The following is a 21427-nucleotide window of genomic DNA, read 5'->3' on the forward strand; positions in this document are numbered from 1 at the left end:
AGGTCACTGAGGAAAATGTAGTTTAAGTCTTTAGAAAGGGGCTGGAACGCAGTGAAGTCTGTGATGAAGTTGCAGAAGCTGGATGGGGTCATGGAGGACGGTAGGCGAGGGTCCCCCTGATGGTAGTCTGAAGTTTGTGTTCCGTGGCTGAAGTGATGCCATAATTTGTGGTGGTGCAATAGATGGATTTCTTATGTATAATTGTGATCCCTCATCCAGGGTTATTGATGCAGTTGTGGTGGCTGATCTTGTATCCTTCAGATATTGCAGTGGCAATGTTGGGCTTGGAAGTGTGGTTGTGCCAGGTCTCCGTAAAGAAGAGGACATCTGCTGTGAGGATGGAGATGAGGTTCCAAATCAGTTCGAGTCCCAAGATGCCTGCCAACACTTCCTAGTTGAATCAAATTTCAGTGGGGTTTAAGTAGGTCGTTGGGCTCCCAGATGTCTATATTTTTTAAACTTAAATAGCTCTGAAACTACCTAACTGCTGATTTACACAACAAGCATTTACAATGCAATGTTCTCTGCATTGTTAAAGTTAGAGCTGTTGGCATTGCTCATGACATTCTTGTATGTTTTTGTTTTTAAAACATTTAAAGAAACGGCATTGTTATTTACAATGTCAATAGCTTAATCACACTCCAATGCGAGACCTATTGCATTTGCAACCACTCACAGAGCCACCCACACACACAGAGCCACCCACACACACAGAGCCACCCACACACACAGAGCCACCCACACAGCCACCCACACACACAGAGCCACCCACACACACAGAGCCACCCACACACACAGAGCCACCCACACACACAGAGCCACCCACACACACAGAGCCACCCACACACACAGAGCCACCCACACACACAGAGCCACCCACACACACAGAGCCACCCACACACACAGAGCCACGCACACACACAGAGCCACGCACACACACAGAGCCACGCACACACACACAGAGCCACGCACACACACACAGAGCCACGCACACACACAGAGCCACGCACACACACAGAGCCACGCACACACACAGAGCCACGCACACACACAGAGCCACGCACACACACAGAGCCACGCACACACACAGAGCCACGCACACACACAGAGCCACGCACACACACAGAGCCACGCACACACACAGAGCCACGCACACACACAGAGCCACGCACACACACAGAGCCACGCACACACACAGAGCCACGCACACACACAGAGCCACGCACACACACAGAGCCACGCACACACACAGAGCCACGCACACACACAGAGCCACGCACACACACAGAGCCACGCACACACACAGAGCCACGCACACACACAGAGCCACGCACACACACAGAGCCACGCACACACACACAGCCACGCACACACACACAGCCACGCACACACACAGAGCCACGCACACACACAGAGCCACGCACACACACAGAGCCACGCACACACACAGAGCCACGCACACACACAGAGCCACGCACACGCACAGAGCCACGCACACGCACAGAGCCACGCACACGCACAGAGCCACGCACACGCACAGAGCCACGCACACGCACAGAGCCACGCACACGCACAGAGCCACGCACACGCACAGAGCCACGCACACGCACAGAGCCACGCACACGCACAGAGCCACGCACACGCACAGAGCCACGCACACGCACAGAGCCACGCACACGCACAGAGCCACGCACACGCACAGAGCCACGCACACGCACAGAGCCACGCACACGCACAGGGCCACGCACACGCACAGGGCCACGCACACGCACAGGGCCACGCACACGCACAGGGCCACGCACACGCACAGGGCCACGCACACGCACAGGGCCACGCACACGCACAGGGCCACGCACACGCACAGGGCCACGCACACGCACAGGGCCACGCACACGCACAGGGCCACGCACACGCACAGGGCCACGCACACGCACAGGGCCACGCACACGCACAGGGCCACGCACACGCACAGGGCCACGCACACGCACAGGGCCACGCACACGCACAGGGCCACGCACACGCACAGGGCCACGCACACGCACAGGGCCACGCACACGCACAGGGCCACGCACACGCACAGGGCCACGCACACGCACAGGGCCACGCACACGCACAGGGCCACGCACACGCACAGGGCCACGCACACGCACAGGGCCACGCACACGCACAGGGCCACGCACACGCACAGGGCCACGCACACGCACAGGGCCACGCACACGCACAGGGCCACGCACACGCACAGGGCCACGCACACGCACAGGGCCACGCACACGCACAGGGCCACGCACACGCACAGGGCCACGCACACGCACAGGGCCACGCACACGCACAGGGCCACGCACACGCACAGGGCCACGCACACGCACAGGGCCACGCACACGCACAGGGCCACGCACACGCACAGGGCCACGCACACGCACAGGGCCACGCACACGCACAGGGCCACGCACACGCACAGGGCCACGCACACGCACAGGGCCACGCACACGCACAGGGCCACGCACACGCACAGGGCCACGCACACGCACAGGGCCACGCACACGCACAGGGCCACGCACACGCACAGGGCCACGCACACGCACAGGGCCACGCACACGCACAGGGCCACGCACACACACAGGGCCACGCACACACACAGGGCCACGCACACACACAGGGCCACGCACACACACAGGGCCACGCACACACACAGGGCCACGCACACACACAGGGCCACGCACACACACAGGGCCACGCACACACACAGGGCCACGCACACACACAGGGCCACGCACACACACAGGGCCACGCACACACACAGGGCCACGCACACACACAGGGCCACGCACACACACAGGGCCACGCACACACACAGGGCCACGCACACACACAGGGCCACGCACACACACAGGGCCACGCACACACACAGGGCCACGCACACACACAGGGCCACGCACACACACAGGGCCACGCACACACACAGGGCCACGCACACACACAGGGCCACGCACACACACAGGGCCACGCACACACACAGGGCCACGCACACACACAGGGCCACGCACACACACAGGGCCACGCACACACACAGGGCCACGCACACACACAGGGCCACGCACACACACAGGGCCACGCACACACACAGGGCCACGCACACACACAGGGCCACGCACACACACAGGGCCACGCACACACACAGGGCCACGCACACACACAGGGCCACGCACACACACAGGGCCACGCACACACACAGGGCCACGCACACACACAGGGCCACGCACACACACAGGGCCACGCACACACACAGGGCCACGCACACACACAGGGCCACGCACACACACAGGGCCACGCACACACACAGGGCCACGCACACACACAGAGCCACGCACACACACAGAGCCACTCACACACACAGAGCCACTCACATAGAGCAACCTACACACAGAGTTACCCCCACCACTCACATAGAGCATTCTACATACAGTTACCCCCACACAGAGCCTCCCACACACACAGCCTCCCACACACACACACACACACACACACACACACAGAGCCTCCCCCCCCACACACACACACACACACACACAGAGCCTCCCCCCCACACACAGAGCCTCCCCCCCACACACACACACACACACACACAGAGCCTCCCCCACACACACAGAGCCTCCCACACACAGAGCCTCCCCCACACACACAGAGCCTCCCACACACAGAGCCTCCCCCACACACACACAGCCTCCCACACACAGAGCCTCCCCCACACACACACACACACACACACAGAGCCTCCCCCACACACACAGAGCCTCCCACACACACACAGAGCCTCCCACACACACACAGAGCCTCCCACACACACACAGAGCCTCCCACACACACACACACACACACACACACACACACACACACACACACACACACACACACACACAGAGCCTCCCCCCCCACACACACACACACACACACACACACACACACACACACACACACACACACACAGCCTCCCACACACACCCTCCCACACACACACAGAGCCTCCCACACACATATACGCTACAGCCAGGGCTTTAAGAGGGCCGGGTCTCACCAGTGAAGAGCATCGGCAGTTTTTAAATGGGGCCTCGAAACAGGTCTCTATCGGGCTCTGTTTTGTGCCCTGGCACCAGCGGTCCGTTTTTTGTCCGTTTTGTGTCACAGCAGGCACATCGACGTGCGTGCTCACTTCTCGCTAGTGGAGAAATTAGCTTTAGCATTGTATCCTTTAAAGATTTCCCTTCTCTTGAAACTCAGGAGCAGCAACATCGTCGTGTTGTCGCTAGGGCTTAAAGTGGAAGCTTTTTCAATATTACAAATAATAAGCCATAGTGGCTGCTTATTTATCTTGTGCAACTAAACCACTGACAAAGTCAATAGTCCTTACTTGTTGTAGGTCTGATGCTACTTGTTGTATCATATATCTGGATAAAATGACAGAAACAGCAAAATACAAGCCGGGCGGCATACTATGCTAAGCACAGATTTTTAATTTACGTGTTTAAGCCACGCCCTTAAATATATTTGCCACGCCCCCCCCCCTTTTTTTCCATCCCACTTAAAGCCCTGGCTACAGCAATTCCGTTATGCAGTGAGAGCAACTTAGCAAATGAATTACAACTTACAAGCATCTCTCCCGCCACCTCCGAATGTCTCCCGACCACGGTATTCTTCCACTACCTTCACTTCCCGCCTTACTGCCCCAACGCCCGGTGTCTGTCCACACCTTCTACCCAAATCCTGAGTTGCAATTTTTTCGGAAAGTCATAAGGTTGAGGTGTGCAGAATGGACAGTGTCACCGGTATGAGTGGTAAAATCAATGTACGGGGAAAGGTGCATTGGACGATGCAATGATGGTTCCAGCAAAGGTGGCGGGGGGAGTTACAAAAATAAATACCAAAATGTAAACTGCTGTGACAACCATCCTGGGTGGAGGGAGTATGAGGATAAAGCGACAGCAGTTGGTGAGTAGGGCTCGTATACAAACTTTATTGAACTGCGTACAATATTCCAAATAAAGTGGAGGGGATGATGAACCTCGACTTGAGCGGTTTCACAAAGCCCGCTCCGTCCTGCCAAAATTTCAAACCATGGGCGGATCAGTCATCGCGAACCCCCCGCCTCCGTCTAATAGGGGCCCTCATTCTTGGTGCAATTAAAAGTAACCGTAGTGGGGCATTTCGTCTCTGTCCGTGCGCTCTTTTCGGCGGTAGTTTTCTTCCTGGTTTGGTGGCACGCGGCGCCCAGACAGACAAAAAAAGCCCCCACCTGCCCGCAGAAGGATCCGACGTGTCCGCGGAATCCGCCGCCCCCACCGCTAACAGCCTTGCACATGGCTATCTCGGCTCCACTTCCGAGAAAGCACAATCTAAGCACACGATGTAAGGATGAAATAAAAGTCTACACGTCTACAGTGTGCTGTACCCGAAGAAACAGATGCACAGACAGCGTAAATAGAATCCAGTAGGGGAACCCCCCTAAGAGAGGCGGCCTACACCTCCCCTTTAAGTAAGAACGTCACAGATCACGGCACACGATAGGATGTCACACTGCAAATAGAACAGTTGTTGTCTTTAGAACATGTAGTTAGTTGTACTTTTCTTCATGCCTTCCGGCGTTTAGATCGCCCGTTGGGTATATACCTTTAGATCTCACGCTTGCTGTGTACACTGCCATTGGGACATACAGTTCCGCACATTTAGAATGTCTAAATCACTTTGCTGCTTTTAGAACAATAGGGAATCGCCCTGAACACCGCCGCCTTTCTCCGAGGTCAAGCAGAAATGCCTCGGAGAAACGCAGTGGCGTTTTTGGATTCGGGGGCGTGTTTTTCTTTCTCTCCTCTTGCTATTGGCTGGAATGTTTATATTCCAGAGGAGAGAGAGAATCGAAAAAACACGCCCCCGAATCCGAAAAAGACGGGGCTTGTTTGGAGAGACAATGCTCTTCTCCAAATGGCTGACCAGTATTTTAGAGGCCAGCCAATGGAGAAGAGGTAAAAAAAAAGGGGCGGGTTAAAGCCCCACTCCAAAACATTAAATCTCGGAGCGAGACTGCGCAAGCGCAGCCTTCGAGCCGAGACCTAAAAAGCATGCTTTCTGGACCAACGTCTAGCTTTCTGCTTAATTTGGTGTAATTCAGTTTAGCGTTTAGGGAAGACGTTTTGGGACACCCCTTTATGGGTCTCGCCTGAGTCAGCGCGCATGCGCTGCTCTGCGACGCTTTTAGTAAGGACTTTAAACTCTGAACACACTCTTGTGCGTGTGCTTTTTTTTTCTTTCATCACCCGCTATTGGCCTTTGTATGCGTCTTTCTAAGAAAGACAGCATGCAATTGGCCAAAGGCGGGTGCATGTCCCGCCTTCTCTCTTCCCCTGGCCTAGGGAGCTCGGGAGCGAGCAGCAGCGTGGCCGGGTGCCATCTGTTTTTAATTAGCAGCGGTGGTGCGCAGTGTGCCAGATGGAGGGCAGCCTGCATTCCAGTCTCGGGTTACTTGTTTTGTTAAAGTGACTTCATTTCGTTAGTGCTTCTTTGAGAAGGAAAACGTGGGCAGAATAACCTATTGTTGAAAGGAAACTTCTGACTTGATGTCGCAGAATTTAGTTCCTGTCGGCGGTCGATGTGCTGTTTAGTTGCTAGTGAGTAGCTCAGTAGGCGATAATAGGTACTCTGCCCCTCTCTTGTTTAATGTTTCTCCGCTGAGCTCTCACACCTCCACCACCGTCCAACAGTTTCACTTGTAAGGTCACACCGAAGGGTTGGAAGCATTTACTTCGACCCGTTCAAAAGCAGAGCGCTCCTCATCAGATTTGCATCACTACAGTTCCCGCCTGGGCCAGCGTGGATTAGTTTGAGACCAAGTTGTGAAATGTTTTTACCACACACTGCAGGCTTTTTTTAACACCACTGAATTACTGTTGTATAGTCCCGTAAAAAAACAGGTGTAGCGATTTCCCCACCGTGTCCTACTTGTTTTACCTTCGAAGCATAGAGCTCAACATACCTGCAGGCTGATTTCCCTTTCAGGAACAGGTGCCTTACCTTATGTGCTGTCTCTATCTTAATTGACTTGCCTTAAAATGAAATCAAATAATATAAATTATCTTGTGTTATTGTGTGCGCTTCAGGTGTTTGACAAAGCATCTTCCGTGATGGTTTCGTTTGATTTGGTTTGGCTAGTCTGAGGCTGTGGGCAACGTCGTCGGTGTTGGACGGTTCGGTGGGTGGGCTTAGAGCGAGGTTTGCATGTAGTTGGTCTTCGGTGATTTTGCTCCAGCAGCGGCAGGGGATCTGTTGGGTGAGGTGGTGTGTGGTGGGTTTCTGGAAGGTGAAGTAGATGCAGCGGTGGTCGGTCCAGAGGAGTTCAGTAGTGTGGCTGACTGAGACGTGCGGGCTTGAAAAGACTGGGTCGAGCGTGTGGCCGGTGGAGTGGGTGTGAGTTGTGACGAGTTGCTTTAGTCCGAGGTTGGCGAGGTTATCGATCAGGGTTGTGGCGTTGTTGTCCTCAAGGTGAAAGTTCAGGTCGGTGGAGGTCAGAGCGGGTGTGCTGATGAAGTCGGCGATTTAAGTCGCTGAACTGGGGGTGGGGTCCGGGATGGCTATGGCGATGTCTGGTGCGGAGGAGTCGTTCAACCAGGTCTCTGTCAGGAAGGCGACGTCCGGGGATGTTGTGCCGATCAAGTCCCAGAGCTCAACGGCGTGTTTGCGAGCGGAGCAGGTGTTCAGTAGTATGCATCACAGGTGGGTGCGGTCTTTCTTTGCGGGTTGTTCGTCCGTTCTGAGGCTGGTGTAGCTGCAGTTCCGGCAGGTGAAGGGACCATGTGTGCGTTTCGGGGTGGCCTTGAAGCAGGTGTTGATCCGTCCGGGTTTGAGGGCGTGGAGTGTGCTGGCATCGTAGCGGCGGCTGTCGTCGTGGTGGGAGCGGGGGCCAGGGGTACTGACGCTGGGCTCTGTCCAGGCGCAGACGGGATTGCCTTTGGCGTGCCAGTGGTGCGCCCGCTGCGCGCGGCCGCAGGCATATATGGGGAGGTGGGAGGGAGGAGCAGCTGGGAGGCGGGAGGCAGCGAATGGGCAGTCGGGGGGGGCCGCAGGGGACACAGCGGCGTGGGCGGCGGGGGACGACTGAGGGAACAGAAGGAAAAAGGGCACAAAAAACGGGGGGAAAACGAGTGGAACAGAATGCAAAAAGGGCACAGAAATGGGGCGAAAGGGCACAAAAATCAATGAAAAACTTTTGGCACAGAAGGCAAAAAGGGCACGAAAACAAGGGGGGAAACGAGTGGCACAGAAGGCAAAGGGCACAATCAATGAAAAACGAGTGGCATAGAACGCAAAAAGGGTATAGAAATACAGGTGCAGCTAAGAATCAGAAGGCAGAAACGGGCAGAGGCACGGGGGCAGCGAGGGGAACCGAAGTGAAAACCGGGCAGAGGACACGGGCAGCGAGAGGTACAGAAGGAAAAACCAAGCAGAGACACGGGGGCAGCGCGGGGTACAGAAGGAAACCGGACAAACACGGGGGCAGCGCGGGGTACAGAAGGAAACCGGACAGAAACACGGGAGCAGCGAGGGGTACAGAAGGAAAGAAAATGGGCAAGGACCACGTACAGGCAGCGGGGGAAGACAGACAACAGCAGTCGCAGACACAACAAAGAAAATACAGTAAAAACAATAAGGCGGAAGGCGAACAAACTTACGGCCTACCACTGGACACCAGGGATGAGGCGCAGGTGGTAGCCTGCGGGTGGAGGAGGGCCTCGAACTTCCTCAGTTGCGGCAGCTGGGGCAGGGACACACAGGCAGAGCTGTGCGGAGGGGGAGCGACCTACCTGGTGCCAATGCTTGTTTCTTTCTTGGCCTCTACGTCAAGTGGTGCCGAAGTTATTGGCAAATCAAAAAACGCTTTTCCTATGAAAACTTTGGTCCTAACCATAACCTTCTGGCTATCGACAGTAGGTAAAATATATATATATATATATATATATATATATATATATATATATATATATATATATATATATATATATATATATATATTCACTGAAAAAACCATAGGTTTCACACATGTTATAGTTAGCTGGACATTTTACTGATAAAAAACCAATGAAATTCCCCAGTTATAGTTACTGTAGGCAACTATAACTCACGCGACCGTAATCCTCTGCTGATGCTAATACTGTATTTAGACACTTATTTGCCCATGTCTTCTTCCATAAAATTTTAGCTATACATATATTACAAATATATTTTTTTCATAAAGACACATATGTCATCAGCAGAGGATTACGGTCGCGTGAGTTATAGTTGCCTACAGTAACTATCAGGGGTGTGGAATTTATTAAAATATCTACTTGTCCATGGGGCAGGTTGCTTCATAAATCTACTTGTCCTGTAACAAAATCCACTTGTCCCTTTGGTGCCATGTTGTGAGGCGACAAATTATGGCAGCAATCTCATTGTATAAGAGCTCTTATATAGCCTCTCTGATTATGCCAGGGCTCATACCATAGTAGTGTTTGAATACTAGCAATCCCTTTATGTTGCTACGTTTCCGCATATCTACATACTGGGACTGAAGGTAGTGGTAAACAATAGTTCCAAGGTTTGAATGTCCTTTTGAGTCTGTGCTAACCTACTAACTTGCATGTTTTAAGGGTTTTCAACAACTCTTCTCTAATCTTTTCCAATACTGAGAAATGTTGGAAATTTACTCCTGACAATGGCAGAAGTAAACCTTCCAGAAATGGGGAAAAAAGTGGTTGGAGGGAAAATAAACTTGCAAACACTCAGGTTTTCTCATGAGCAAATCTACACATGCATATTTGCTCAGGCTAAAATGCAGTTCACAAATATTTTCTAGGAGTACTATCTCTTGCCCAACTGCTGTAAATTCTTGTGAATTCACGAAAGCCATATTGCTGCCCTTAATGCAAGGACATATACCAAGGGTGCACTTTTGAGACTTTCTTTAATAACTGGGCCCCTAATTTGGTCTGGCGTTAACCATTACCGTTTGTGTTTATTAAAATTCTCTCTCTCTCTCTCGGTCTCGGCTGGCTTCACGATGAGCGACAGCGTTCTGCTCTTTCACAAGGAGCATATCGGCACACAAATTAGTTTTGTTCAGTGCCAGTAACTAATGTGGCAGTGTGTGCTTTTTTGAGACCAAAAACTATTTTTGCTTTTACCAATGTTTGTTATAATGGCGAGGGTCCGGCAGCTCTCACATCAATAAGGTTTTACAAAAACCATGCCAAAACAAGTCACGCATTGCCAAAACTAAAAAGCTGACCACCATTTCAGTCCTATTGGCTTTGCCAATGCTTGTTTATTTTTGTTTCCCAAAATCTTATTGAAACTGGTTACACTGATTTTCTAATATGAATATTTTGAGGAAATACTAGCATGCATCAACACATTTTACTAAATGATGCTGCAAAGAAATGGTACCTGAAATTTTACAGTAGTTTAGCAAAAACAAATGTTTCCTACTTTCATTTTTTAGTAAAATTTTATATTGAAAGCAAAGAATCATTAATCTTGCTTTCAAGCTTCTGCAAATATTTGCATCTAATCAGAGAGCATTCTGGGAGCATTATACAAAGCCTCATATTGCTAAACTTTGAAACCGTTTGTACACATTTTTATACTGGAACCAATGTCAGTAGTGCAGTCAGAACTTTTCATTTACTGAGAGCGCTCACCCTAATAATAAAGGCTTTCAATTAATGAACCATAAATACAAGTTTGAACAGCATTAACATATGCACACAAATATTAACTTAACTGCAGGCAGTGCCCTTCCCTGATCCTTAATGGGGCACTGCAAAACTAGCAGCCAAAGGGTTTGTGCTGCAGGGGGTTGGGCCTGCTTGTCCCAAGGACAAAATGCACATTAAAACTTGTTGCCCTTGACCCCAAACAATATGTCCTGGGCGTCGGGCTGTAGGAATTCCACATCCCTGAACTATAACGGGGGAATTTCATTGGTTTTTTATCAGTAAAATGTCCAGCTAACTATAACATGTGTGAAACCTATGGTTTTTTCAGTGAATTTGCAAGGTTTTTTAAATGCTAATTCCTAACTATAACGTGTGTGAAACCTATGGTTTTTTCAGTGAATTTGTATGGTTTTTTAAATGCTAAGTTACTTTACGCCATTTGTGGCGTGCGCGCCCACTTAACGCTTCGCGCACCGTGCGCGCACAGTGAGCACGCGGTGCGCTTCGCGCACCGTGTGCCCACGTTACGCTAGATGGGCCATGAACGCACGATGCGCTTCGCGCACCGTGCGCACATGGAGGACATATGATGAGCATCGTTGTGACAGGTACGATATAAGTTTTGTTTTTAAAGTAATAAGCCATGCACTAATGGTGCCCTTAGGAGCCCATTTGCACACGGGGTGGGGAGAATGTGGATTTTTTTTTTTTATTATTTATTTCCGTACACGTACGGTAAGCGTAATCGGCGAAATTTTCGAAAAAATTAAAATTGCCTTTTTTCACTTGGGGGATCGTTGGGGACTCCCTCGAAATGGCTAGGTGCTTGGGAGCTGTCTAAACAGCCCCTTTACATGTTTTTGCACTTTGTTTTTCAACCCCCTGTCAGAGTGTGAGAGAGAAAATGGCGGCCGCCGCTTCCTGGTTTCGACCGATTCGAATGTTTACTAAGATCTAACGGCCAATCAGAATCGCGCTAGCGCACGTCACCGTACGCGTACGGTAAGCGCACCGTAAGCTGGCTCAGATATATATATTGATTTAAAGGCTATTTTCTCAGAATCTACTGAACAGATTTACACCAAACCTACAAAAGGCACTTCCTTGACCTGAGGACTACCTCTCTTCCAAATTTCATTAAATTCTGTTCAGCCGTTCGGGCTGTAGCTCTGTCTAAAGGTCCTATGGAAAAATGCATGGGAAAAACGCGTTTTGGGACCCCCCTTTTATCTCAGCCCCCGCTTGACGAATCCCCCCGAGACTTTCAGGGTAGGAGCGGAGCTCAACGCCCCACCTATTTTGAAAATTTTGCGAGGATTCGTCGACCGGCGCCAAAGTTATTCAAAATAGAATGTTGCGGATTTCCTATGGTAAGAGGGTCCTAACTATAACTATCTACTGGCGACCGCCAGTAGATAATATATATATATATATATATATATATATATATATATATATATATATATATATATATATATATATATATATATTCACTTAAAAAACCATAGGTTTCACACATGTTATAGTTAGCTGGACATTTCACTCGTGAAAAACCATTGAAATTCCCACGTTATAGTTAGTGCAGGCAACTATAACTCACGCGACCGCAATCCTCTGCTGATGACGTCAGATATTACATCACTGTATTTAGACACTTATTTACCCATGTCGTCTTCCATTAATTTTTAGCTATACATATATTACAAATATTTTTTTTTCAGAAAGACACATATGTCATCAGTGATGTAATATCTGACGTCATCAGCAGAGGATTGCGGTCGCGTGAGTTATAGTTGCCTGCACGAACTATAACGGGGTAATTTCAGTGGTTTTTCACGAGTGAAATGTCCAGCTAACTATAACATGTGTGAAACCTATGGTATTTTAAGTGAATTTGCAAGGTTTTTTAAATGCTAATTCCGAACTATAACGTGTATGAAACCTATGGTTTTTTCAGTGAATTTGTATGGTTTTTTAAATGCTAAGTTATGTTTTTGTTTTTTTAAGGTTTTTCACCGTGTGCGTACCGTACGCGCACGGTGCACTTCGCGCACCGTGCGCGCGCTGCGCTTCGCGCACCCTCGTTACGCAGTTCGCGGAATTTTTCCGTTTCTACCGTACGCGCACGCTACGCGTACTCCGCGATTTTTCGCAAAAAAATTAAAGGAAATTTTGGCCCTTGGGGGTCCTTCTGGGACCCCCTGACAAAGGCTAGGGGGTCAGGAACTGTCCACCCTGCCCCCTTTTCACGTTCTCCACCTTTGTTTTTCACCCCCTCAGACTGCGAGACACAAAATGGCGGCCGACACTTCCTGGTTTCGACCGATTCAAATGTTTACTAAGATCTAACAACCAATCAGAATCGCGCTCGCGCACGGCAGTGTGCGCGTACGGTAAGTTTTACCGTACGCGCACGGTGCGCGTTTATAGATATATATATATATATATATATATATATATATATATATATATATATATATATATATATAGATGCTTTTAAATGCTATTTTCGCAGGAAATACTGAACAGATTTACACCAGACCTGCAAAAGGCACATCCCTGACCTGAGGACTACCTCTCTGCCAAATTTCAAGTAATTCTGTTCAGCCGTTCGGGCTGTAGCTTGGACTAAAGGTCCTATGGAAAAATGCATGGGGAAAACATGTTTTGGGACCCCCCTTTTTCTCAGCCCCCACTTAACGAATCCCCCCGAGACTTTCAGGGAAGGAGCGGAGCGGAGCGCCCCACCTATTTTGAAAATTTCGCGAGGATTCGTCAAACGGCGCCAAAGTTATTCCAAATAGAATGTTGCGGATTTCCTATGGAAACACGATCCTAACTATAACTATCTACTGGCGACCGCCAGTAGATAATATATATAACACTAATATGGCACCTTGTATATAGGCCATTGGGAGCAAGATGCCTGCAGTTTGTCATATTTATAACTGAAAAGTACAGCCATTATTTTAAGTGGGAGAAGCTTGAAGTGCAGAAAAACTTTCCATATTTTAAACGTCTTCGTGAAAGATTTTTCTGCACTTTAAGTTTCTCATTAAAAATGGTTGGTTGTTTGTGTTATACATGTAACTGGAAATGGGCTTGTGGCAAAATGTCTTGTGCCATAAGTACATATAACAAAGGCTCTCAGTCACCCATATGCATATATCCCATTCATACGCACACATGTTAATACATCCCTGAAGAACACACACTCACTGACACACATGACAGCCCTGTCATAGTGGCACAAGTCAAAGTATTTTGTTCAAACCATATTATCTGGTTCTATGGATATTAGGCTTAGTCAGTAAGGCTGCATTTGAGGAGGGTCTCTAGTACAAGTGTGCGAGTTGTTTGGCCTTCAGTAGCTCACAATACTTTGCACTGATCAGAAGTCTCACTACAGAAAACGTTGGAGACCCCTGATAAAGACTGTTCAAACTCAAAACTATTGATGCGGTGAAGTAAATAGTTTCCTTCCTGCTGGTTCTCTAAAGACACTTTGTATTATTGTATTGTTGTATCAGATGCACACTTCCACTGCAGTGCTCTGCGGGCATGAGAGGAAGTGTTTCTGTAGTTGGCTGCACTGCAACTGTTCATGATTTGCGAGGGATGCTTGCGCTGCTGCAACACATGCTGTACAGTTGGTGTAGGATGCTAGCATTGCCGCATACGCCATCTGCCCTTGTGTTTTGTGTTACAGCATGTATTGATGCTCTCCGTCATGTACCTTTTGCAAAAAATCTTTCCCAACACAAGCGAAAACTGCCGTACTGTGTTTTTTTTGCTTTGGTTCCTCCAACTGAAGAAAGAAGTTTGAGGTACTTTTATAAACGTGTCTTAATTGTTGACAATTTGTTCTTTCTATTTCTGAAGTATTTATTTCCTTGTGTTTAATGTTAGGTAAAGATGCTAGATGTCAACATGGATGTTTGCTGTTCTTATTTTGTACTCATTTGCATTTTTATTTGTAGGTGTACCCTGGATTGATGGTGACAGCTGGCCTTATTCATTGGATATTGAATATGATGAACATTACAGTCCACATCCGAGATGTGTGCGTCTTTCTAGCACCAATTTTCAGTGGCCTTACATCCATTTCCACTTTTCTGCTCACTAGAGAACTTTGGAACCAGGGAGCTGGACTTTTAGCTGCTTGTTTTATAGCTATTGTTCCTGGCTACATCTCGCGCTCAGTTGCCGGATCATTTGACAATGAAGGCATTGCAATTTTTGCGCTGCAGTTTACATATTATTTGTGGGTAAGTCATTATTATTTTTTTGTAATTATGTTTTAATTGACATGCAGCTAAACCTTTGTTAAAGAAAATAACGTCATTAATGAGAGTATACTCCAGTGTCGTGATCAAGGATGTGGGAGTTTCTTTTAGGGGCTGTCCTTTTGATTTCTCCCTTTGGATCAGTATGTATGTGTAAAATGGGTGCAGTATTTCACCGCCAAACGTTGTACCGCTTTATCGGATGTGTAGGTAAGACCTTGCCGTGCAGGCACAGAGTACCATACCCCCACAACAGGCTCTAGAGTTATAGGAATCCTGTACTTAACGGAGTTTGGTAGCAGCCTCCTTCAAATATATGTATCCTAGTTTGCTACCAGGATTTGCTTATAAAGTGGGATACACAGTACTGAAAAACTCGACCTTTCAATGAATGTTTATCATACGGTATTGAGGTTACCAAGGGTACAGGAACGTGTAGACCTTGGGTTGCTTCACTGTTTAAAGGTGTGCAACATTATCCCCTCCCTGGCTCAAGGTCTTCCGTCGCTGCTGGCACCACGACAGCAGCACCCTTCTATGTACTAAACTAGTATTTTAATTGCCTCAGTGTAGTGCTTCATATTCTGACAAGGTGCATTTCCATCTTTCTCACTCTCATTCGTGCAAGGGATGGCAACACAGGGCACTATTTCACTTCATTGTCTCCTAAAGTTAAATGTATAAATGAAGTTTGTATGCTTTGAATGCACGTTAAACTCATTGTTCCAATATACAAACCTGTACACCGGTCTGTTTCTCTGAGCAGTATTGTTTTTGTTCATTGCTCTGCTAGTGTGATATTTGAGCGTTTGGACATTCCCTTGATTTACGACGATCAAAATTGAGGATAGATTCATATGCCCTTGTTTTTTATGTATGATTAACAATTCACGGATTAACAGTTTCAGTGACACCTTTTTCCAGAACTCCATGCCATTTTGTTTTCTTGTAACCCTTACTTTGAAGTTTTTAAAATCTGAGTAGACTGGCAAATTTCGCAACTGCTAAATTTTAAGAGGTCTGTTTTTGGAGACTTGGAACTGGTCTAAGAGGTGAGTTGAGTCGCTTTCTGCATTTCTGTTTCTGTAATTCTGAAATTGCCAGCTGTATCGTTTGAAAAATGTCTCTGCCTTTGTGCTAAGAATTGTGCATTCTTTGTGCCTTCTTTAGTGGACGGTTGTTTACTAGTGCACTGCTGCTGTGCCTAGTTCATTTGAGAACTGGTCATAATAAGCGCATTTGTTTGCACTGTGCCATGTATTTTTGCTTATAGAGAAGTGTTAATTATTGTCGAGTTTCCCCCTGATATTGTATACTCTAGCCTAGGAATTCACTTCATGAACCCTTATAATATTCTCTCGGGTATTCTGAACATACAAGTCCATGGTTCGCAGATCAATAAAGTTGAAGACGGTGCAAAAAGTATGTTTTTAAGTAGGAGGTGGTCAAGGAAGTTACACCTATCATTTAAGGATCCAAAAATGACTTGCCGCTGTTCAAGAACGAATGTAATGGCTTACAGGCTAGCAGAAAAAAGATCTCCGCCTTGAAATTGTCGACGAAGGTATTAATACAGCATGGCTCCCAAACTGTGAATTACTGCACATATTGTACCAGACACGCTGGGTGTGTCTGCCATGCAGGCACATTTGTTACCTGCGCAACTTGAGAGCTTGGCCAATTTTTTTTCCTTTAATCACTATGGAGCAGAATGGATGTCTCATGCTCAGCAACTTTCTCTCTACTTAATTCCCTTGTCCTTTTGTTTCTTTTCTCCTATAAATAGTTTTTGGGTTTTCTAACTTTCTCCTCCTTCAGATTGTCAGGCCTCAGTACTTCAGTTGGAAGGCATTCACATCGTATCACTGACTGTTTACAGACCTGTGTTACCTTTTCATCTCTTGTTTTGAGAACAGTCAGCCATTGCATGCAAGTGGTCTGTGTTCTGTGTACTGATTGAGGTTAATTGTGCATATTTGATGTCTTCTGCACCATGGATTTAAATACCTCTTCTCCCCAGCCCATTAGTCAGACCTCAAAGCGTTCCTCTGACACGAATGCCCCAGATACTTCTGACTACAAGCATATTGCATCTGGTTCATCCCACATGCCATAAGCTCCACTCTCCCTAATCTGTGCATGGCAGAGAACTAGAATCAGTTCTTGGAAAGCCATTCCATGCCTCTCAGTTCACCAATCTCTAGTACCAACCTTGAGATTATGGGTCCATGCTCTAAACATTTTGATGGAAGATTCCATGCCACAATCTCAGATTGCTGTTGTGGCTGACTAACCAAGAGTTTAAGTTAGTGGTAAGAGAGATTGACGGAAGGGATATCTATAAATGTTCCCCAAAGGGTTTTTAGCCCTGTCAACCTTCACTCCAGCAGTCTGGTTGAGTATGGTAATCTAAATGGATTACACAGTGGCCTACTTCAGTATTTATAAGTAAGTGGGAACTTACACCCTGCAACTCTTCCACTGATCAGTAGAAATTAGTCTATGGGTGGTTCTTCAGGCTCTGCACTGGGGGCCTCCCATTGACTGGTTGGATATCTAGCGAGCAGACCACTTGAGTAGACATTGCTACTCCCCTCAAGATTGGCAATTATTTATTTATTGCTCACTAACGCCACCCTCTGTAACAAGTTCTGGCACCACACGATTAACCCGCTCTTTTTTATCCAGCCACGCTATTAATTTCCCGGCCTTGTCCCCAACATCGTACAGTCGCCCCTGCTGCTCCCTACTCAGGGCTTTGGCCGCATTCGTCACCAGGGCCTTATACTCCGACTGCTTAAGGCTCAATTTATGCAGCGTTGCTGCCGTAACCTCCTCCTCCAAGACCAACTCTAGAGCCGCTATCTCCGCCTCAATCTGTGCGACCTCCGCATCCCTCCGACGTTTGGCTGCCGCTATCAAGGAAAGGGCCTCTCCTCTCAGCACAGTTTTAAACGCTTCCCACAAAGATACCGCAGACGTGACCGAGCCTAGGTTTTCCTGGAAGTAGAGATCGACCGCCTTCAGCACAGCGCTACGGGTCCTAGGGTCACGGAGATACCAGGGGTTAATCGGAGCCACCCTGCCCACCACCTCTCGACCAACATCCATACAGATCCACACCGGCGAATGGTCAGAAATACCCCTAGCCATGTGCCTAACCTCAGACACAAAGGAGGCGTGTGCAGCCAAAGTAAGTACATAATCAATTCTAGAGAGGCTGCCATGCGCCCCTGAGTGGAAGGTGTACTGCCGCTGAGTGGGATGCAGCAGTCTCCAACAGTCAACCATACCAAGGGTATCCACGAAATCTGTAAGCCATTTCTGCGCCCCCCCAGAGCTTCTTGGCGGGTGTCTATCAAGCAATCCGGAACCAACCGCATTAAAATCGCCACCCACCACCAACATCCCTTCTGGGAGATCCAGCAGAGCCCTCCCCAGGTCCTCAAATGTGGAGGGCTGCAGCGCAGGAGGGACATAAACAGAAACCAGGACCAGCGTCCTGCCCTCCCACCTCCCCGCCACAGCCGCAAATCGCCCCCTTTCATCAACAGTAGTGGAGTCAACCTCAAACGGCAGTGAGGCCCTAACAAGTATTCCAGCCCCTCTGGAGCCCGAGGAGAACCCCGAGTGCGCAACGAATGTGTAGCCCTTCCTGTTGAGTGCGTAGCACGTGTTACCTATCAAGTGCGTCTCTTGCAATAAAACTATATCAGGGGAGCATCGCTTCAGAAATTGCAGGACGATCCCTCGCTTAATACGATCCCCTAAGCCGTTAACATTCCAACTGAGTATCTAGCCCCTACCCCCATTGCGAAATGTAAGGAGACCACCACCCCCCCGAAGAACCGCACTCGAACTACAGAAGCTTGCATCACTACGCCTTGCAAAACAAAAACCAACAACAACCACCTCAACAACCCCATTCCACCCCCCACCCTGCACCCCTGCGTAAGCTTGAAAAGCCCCCCCAACTTGCAGTGTGCCTGTCGCCCTATTCTAAAACTAGTCTACAAAAAGAACCCCAGAGGAGGAAAAAGCTCCCTACATACCCCCGCCGCCCCCCGGGTTACTACCCTCCCGGAGAGACCGAAAACTGTGATTCACTGTCCTGGGCAAAGTCAAAATGATCTAGCACCAGAGTCCTCACTTTTGTTCATCACCGCCACCTTCTGCTCCACCAGCATGCTCCCGGCCAGCCCGTCGTTGGGGCAATGTATCCAGCCAGTCTCCGACCAAGTCCGGTGATTCAAAAAAGAAAGTCCGCTCTTCATACACCACACGCAATCTGGCCGGGAAGAGCATGGCGTATTTCAGTTCCATCCCTCTGAGCCTTCTCTTAACCGCCAGGAAGCTCTGCCTTTGCTTCTGCACCGCCTGGGTAAAGTCAGGATAAAAACTCACTGTGGTGTTCTGGAAATTCATCGGGCCTGACACTCGTGATGCTTGTAGAATGGCGTCGCGGTCCCTGAAATTAAAGATCCTGGCGACAATCGGTCTCGGTGGGGCCCCCACCTTGGGCCTCCCACCAGGGACTCTGTGGGCCCGTTCAACAGTAAAGAACTTACTGAGGCCTTTGGGCGCCAGATGGTTTACCACCAAGTCCTCCACGAACAGGTCCACCGACTGTTCCTCCGAGTTTTCCGGGACCCCAATAATGCGCACGTTATTGCGCCGTGCCCGGCCTTCAAAGTCCTCCAGCCGTCGGGCAAATAGGTCGCTTGCGGACCTCAAATGTCTGACTTCCAGCTGCAGGTCAGAGACATCACCCAGGAGGCCAGAGGTTTTAAGGTCCAAGGATTTTTTTTTTTATTTTTTTTTTTTGAAACCGTTTATTACAAGTCTTAAAAGTATACAAGTATGGGCCCACAACCTTCCGGCCGGCCGCTAGCAATGGTAGGAACATACGACATACATTTATGGAACACGTGGCATTACAGGAGGAGCATTTCACAGTAGGTAACAATGTCAAAAGCCACATCATCCAGGCCCCATTATGCGGTTTCATTTTAAATGAAGAACAACAAAAATTAAAATCACACCCACAAGGCAACCCACAATCAAAAATAGCAGCACGTGCTCCCCAAGAGGGGGGATCCCAACTATACACAGAAGTGTGAGGAGGGGGAAGAGAACAGAGCGAGGACTGGGGGAACCCAATGCCCGGCAGCGGGGGGATGAGTCGGCTAAGGGGATGGGGCTGGCGAGGCATCAGGCAGCAGCGGTGGTGCGCAGATACCCCCTCAGTAGGCGTTCCAGGGGCCCCATACTTTCACCCATGTCCCAGGCTTGCCCCTCGCCACATACACCACCTTTTCGCGAAACATGCACCAGTCCATGTGTTCTTTCCAGGCCGAGACCGTCGGGGGGCCTCTGGGATCCCCACAGTTGAGCAATATCACGCTTGGCTATCATATATCCCAGAGTCACCCACCACGTTTGCGGCGCCGAGTAATCAGTCGGTTCCCACACATTCAACAGGCATCTCCTCGCTTCAGGCAACAGCGCCACATGCGTAACCAGTCGCAGCACCTCATGTACACCACGCCAGAACCCCTCTACCTCCGGGCACTCCCACAAAATATGCATAAAGGTCCCCAAAGCACCACACCCACGCTTACACAACCCATCTCCAGCATAGCCCATTCGCAGAAGCTTTGGCCCCGTCATGTAGACCCGGTGGAGTATCTTGAGCTGGACGAAGCGAAGGCGAGCCGGTATGGCCACCTCCTTCGGGGAGGCCACCGCGGAAGTCCAGTCCTCGTCGTCCAACTCCAGCCCGTCGGTAACCCAAGCCGCACGAAGGGCAGTCAACAGGCCCGAGCGGTCGTTTATGAGCTTTTTGTATATAAGTGAGATCGTGCTGTCCGGGACGTGCCCATCCAGCAGTCTATCCTCCAGGGGGGAATATTCCGGGATGGAGGCAGCGTCCGAGAAGACGGAGCCCAGCGCATGACGGACCTGCAAATACCGAAAGTATTCACTGCCCTGCAACTGAAATTCCGTCTGCAGCATATCGAACGTTTTAAATCCTCCCCTCGTCCAAAGATCTTCCACTTTACTGATACCTATTATGTCCCACTTCTCGAAGCCCTTAGAGGTCCACAGGGAACCTAACCGCTCAGACGCGTATAGAGGTGATGCCCGGGTCAAACGGTCCTTCCACCCCATAGCTGCATTGGCCGCGTGCCAGACTTGCACCATAACACGCGTGGGGCCCGTCAGACGAGCGTCGGGCGCGCTAGAGTAGAGCGCTCGATTGTAGTCGCCACCTGGCAGGAGCATCTTGTCCATTTCAAATGCCGGGTTTAAGGCGGGCCCGTAGAGGCCATGGTTAATGGCAGCGAGCTGGGAGGCCCAATAGTACCGTTTGATATCCGGGAGGGCAATCCCCCCGTCAAA

The 21427-nt window shown here is 49.4% G+C and overlaps 1 protein-coding gene across 1 annotated transcript in view; it reads left to right on the top strand.

Annotated features, from left to right (window-relative positions):
* Window positions 1-21427, top strand: part of STT3B (STT3 oligosaccharyltransferase complex catalytic subunit B) — a 449914-nt gene that overhangs the window by 109556 nt on the left and 318931 nt on the right. Inside the window, exon 3 of the mRNA XM_085630572.1 lies at window positions 14720-15007. Within this exon, the coding sequence (XP_085486698.1) occupies window positions 14720-15007 (288 nt within the window). The remainder of the gene's footprint in view (window positions 1-14719; window positions 15008-21427) is intronic.

This window comes from Triturus cristatus, chromosome 10, assembly GCF_964204655.1.
Source record: "Triturus cristatus chromosome 10, aTriCri1.1, whole genome shotgun sequence".
Lineage (NCBI taxonomy): Eukaryota > Metazoa > Chordata > Amphibia > Caudata > Salamandridae > Triturus > Triturus cristatus.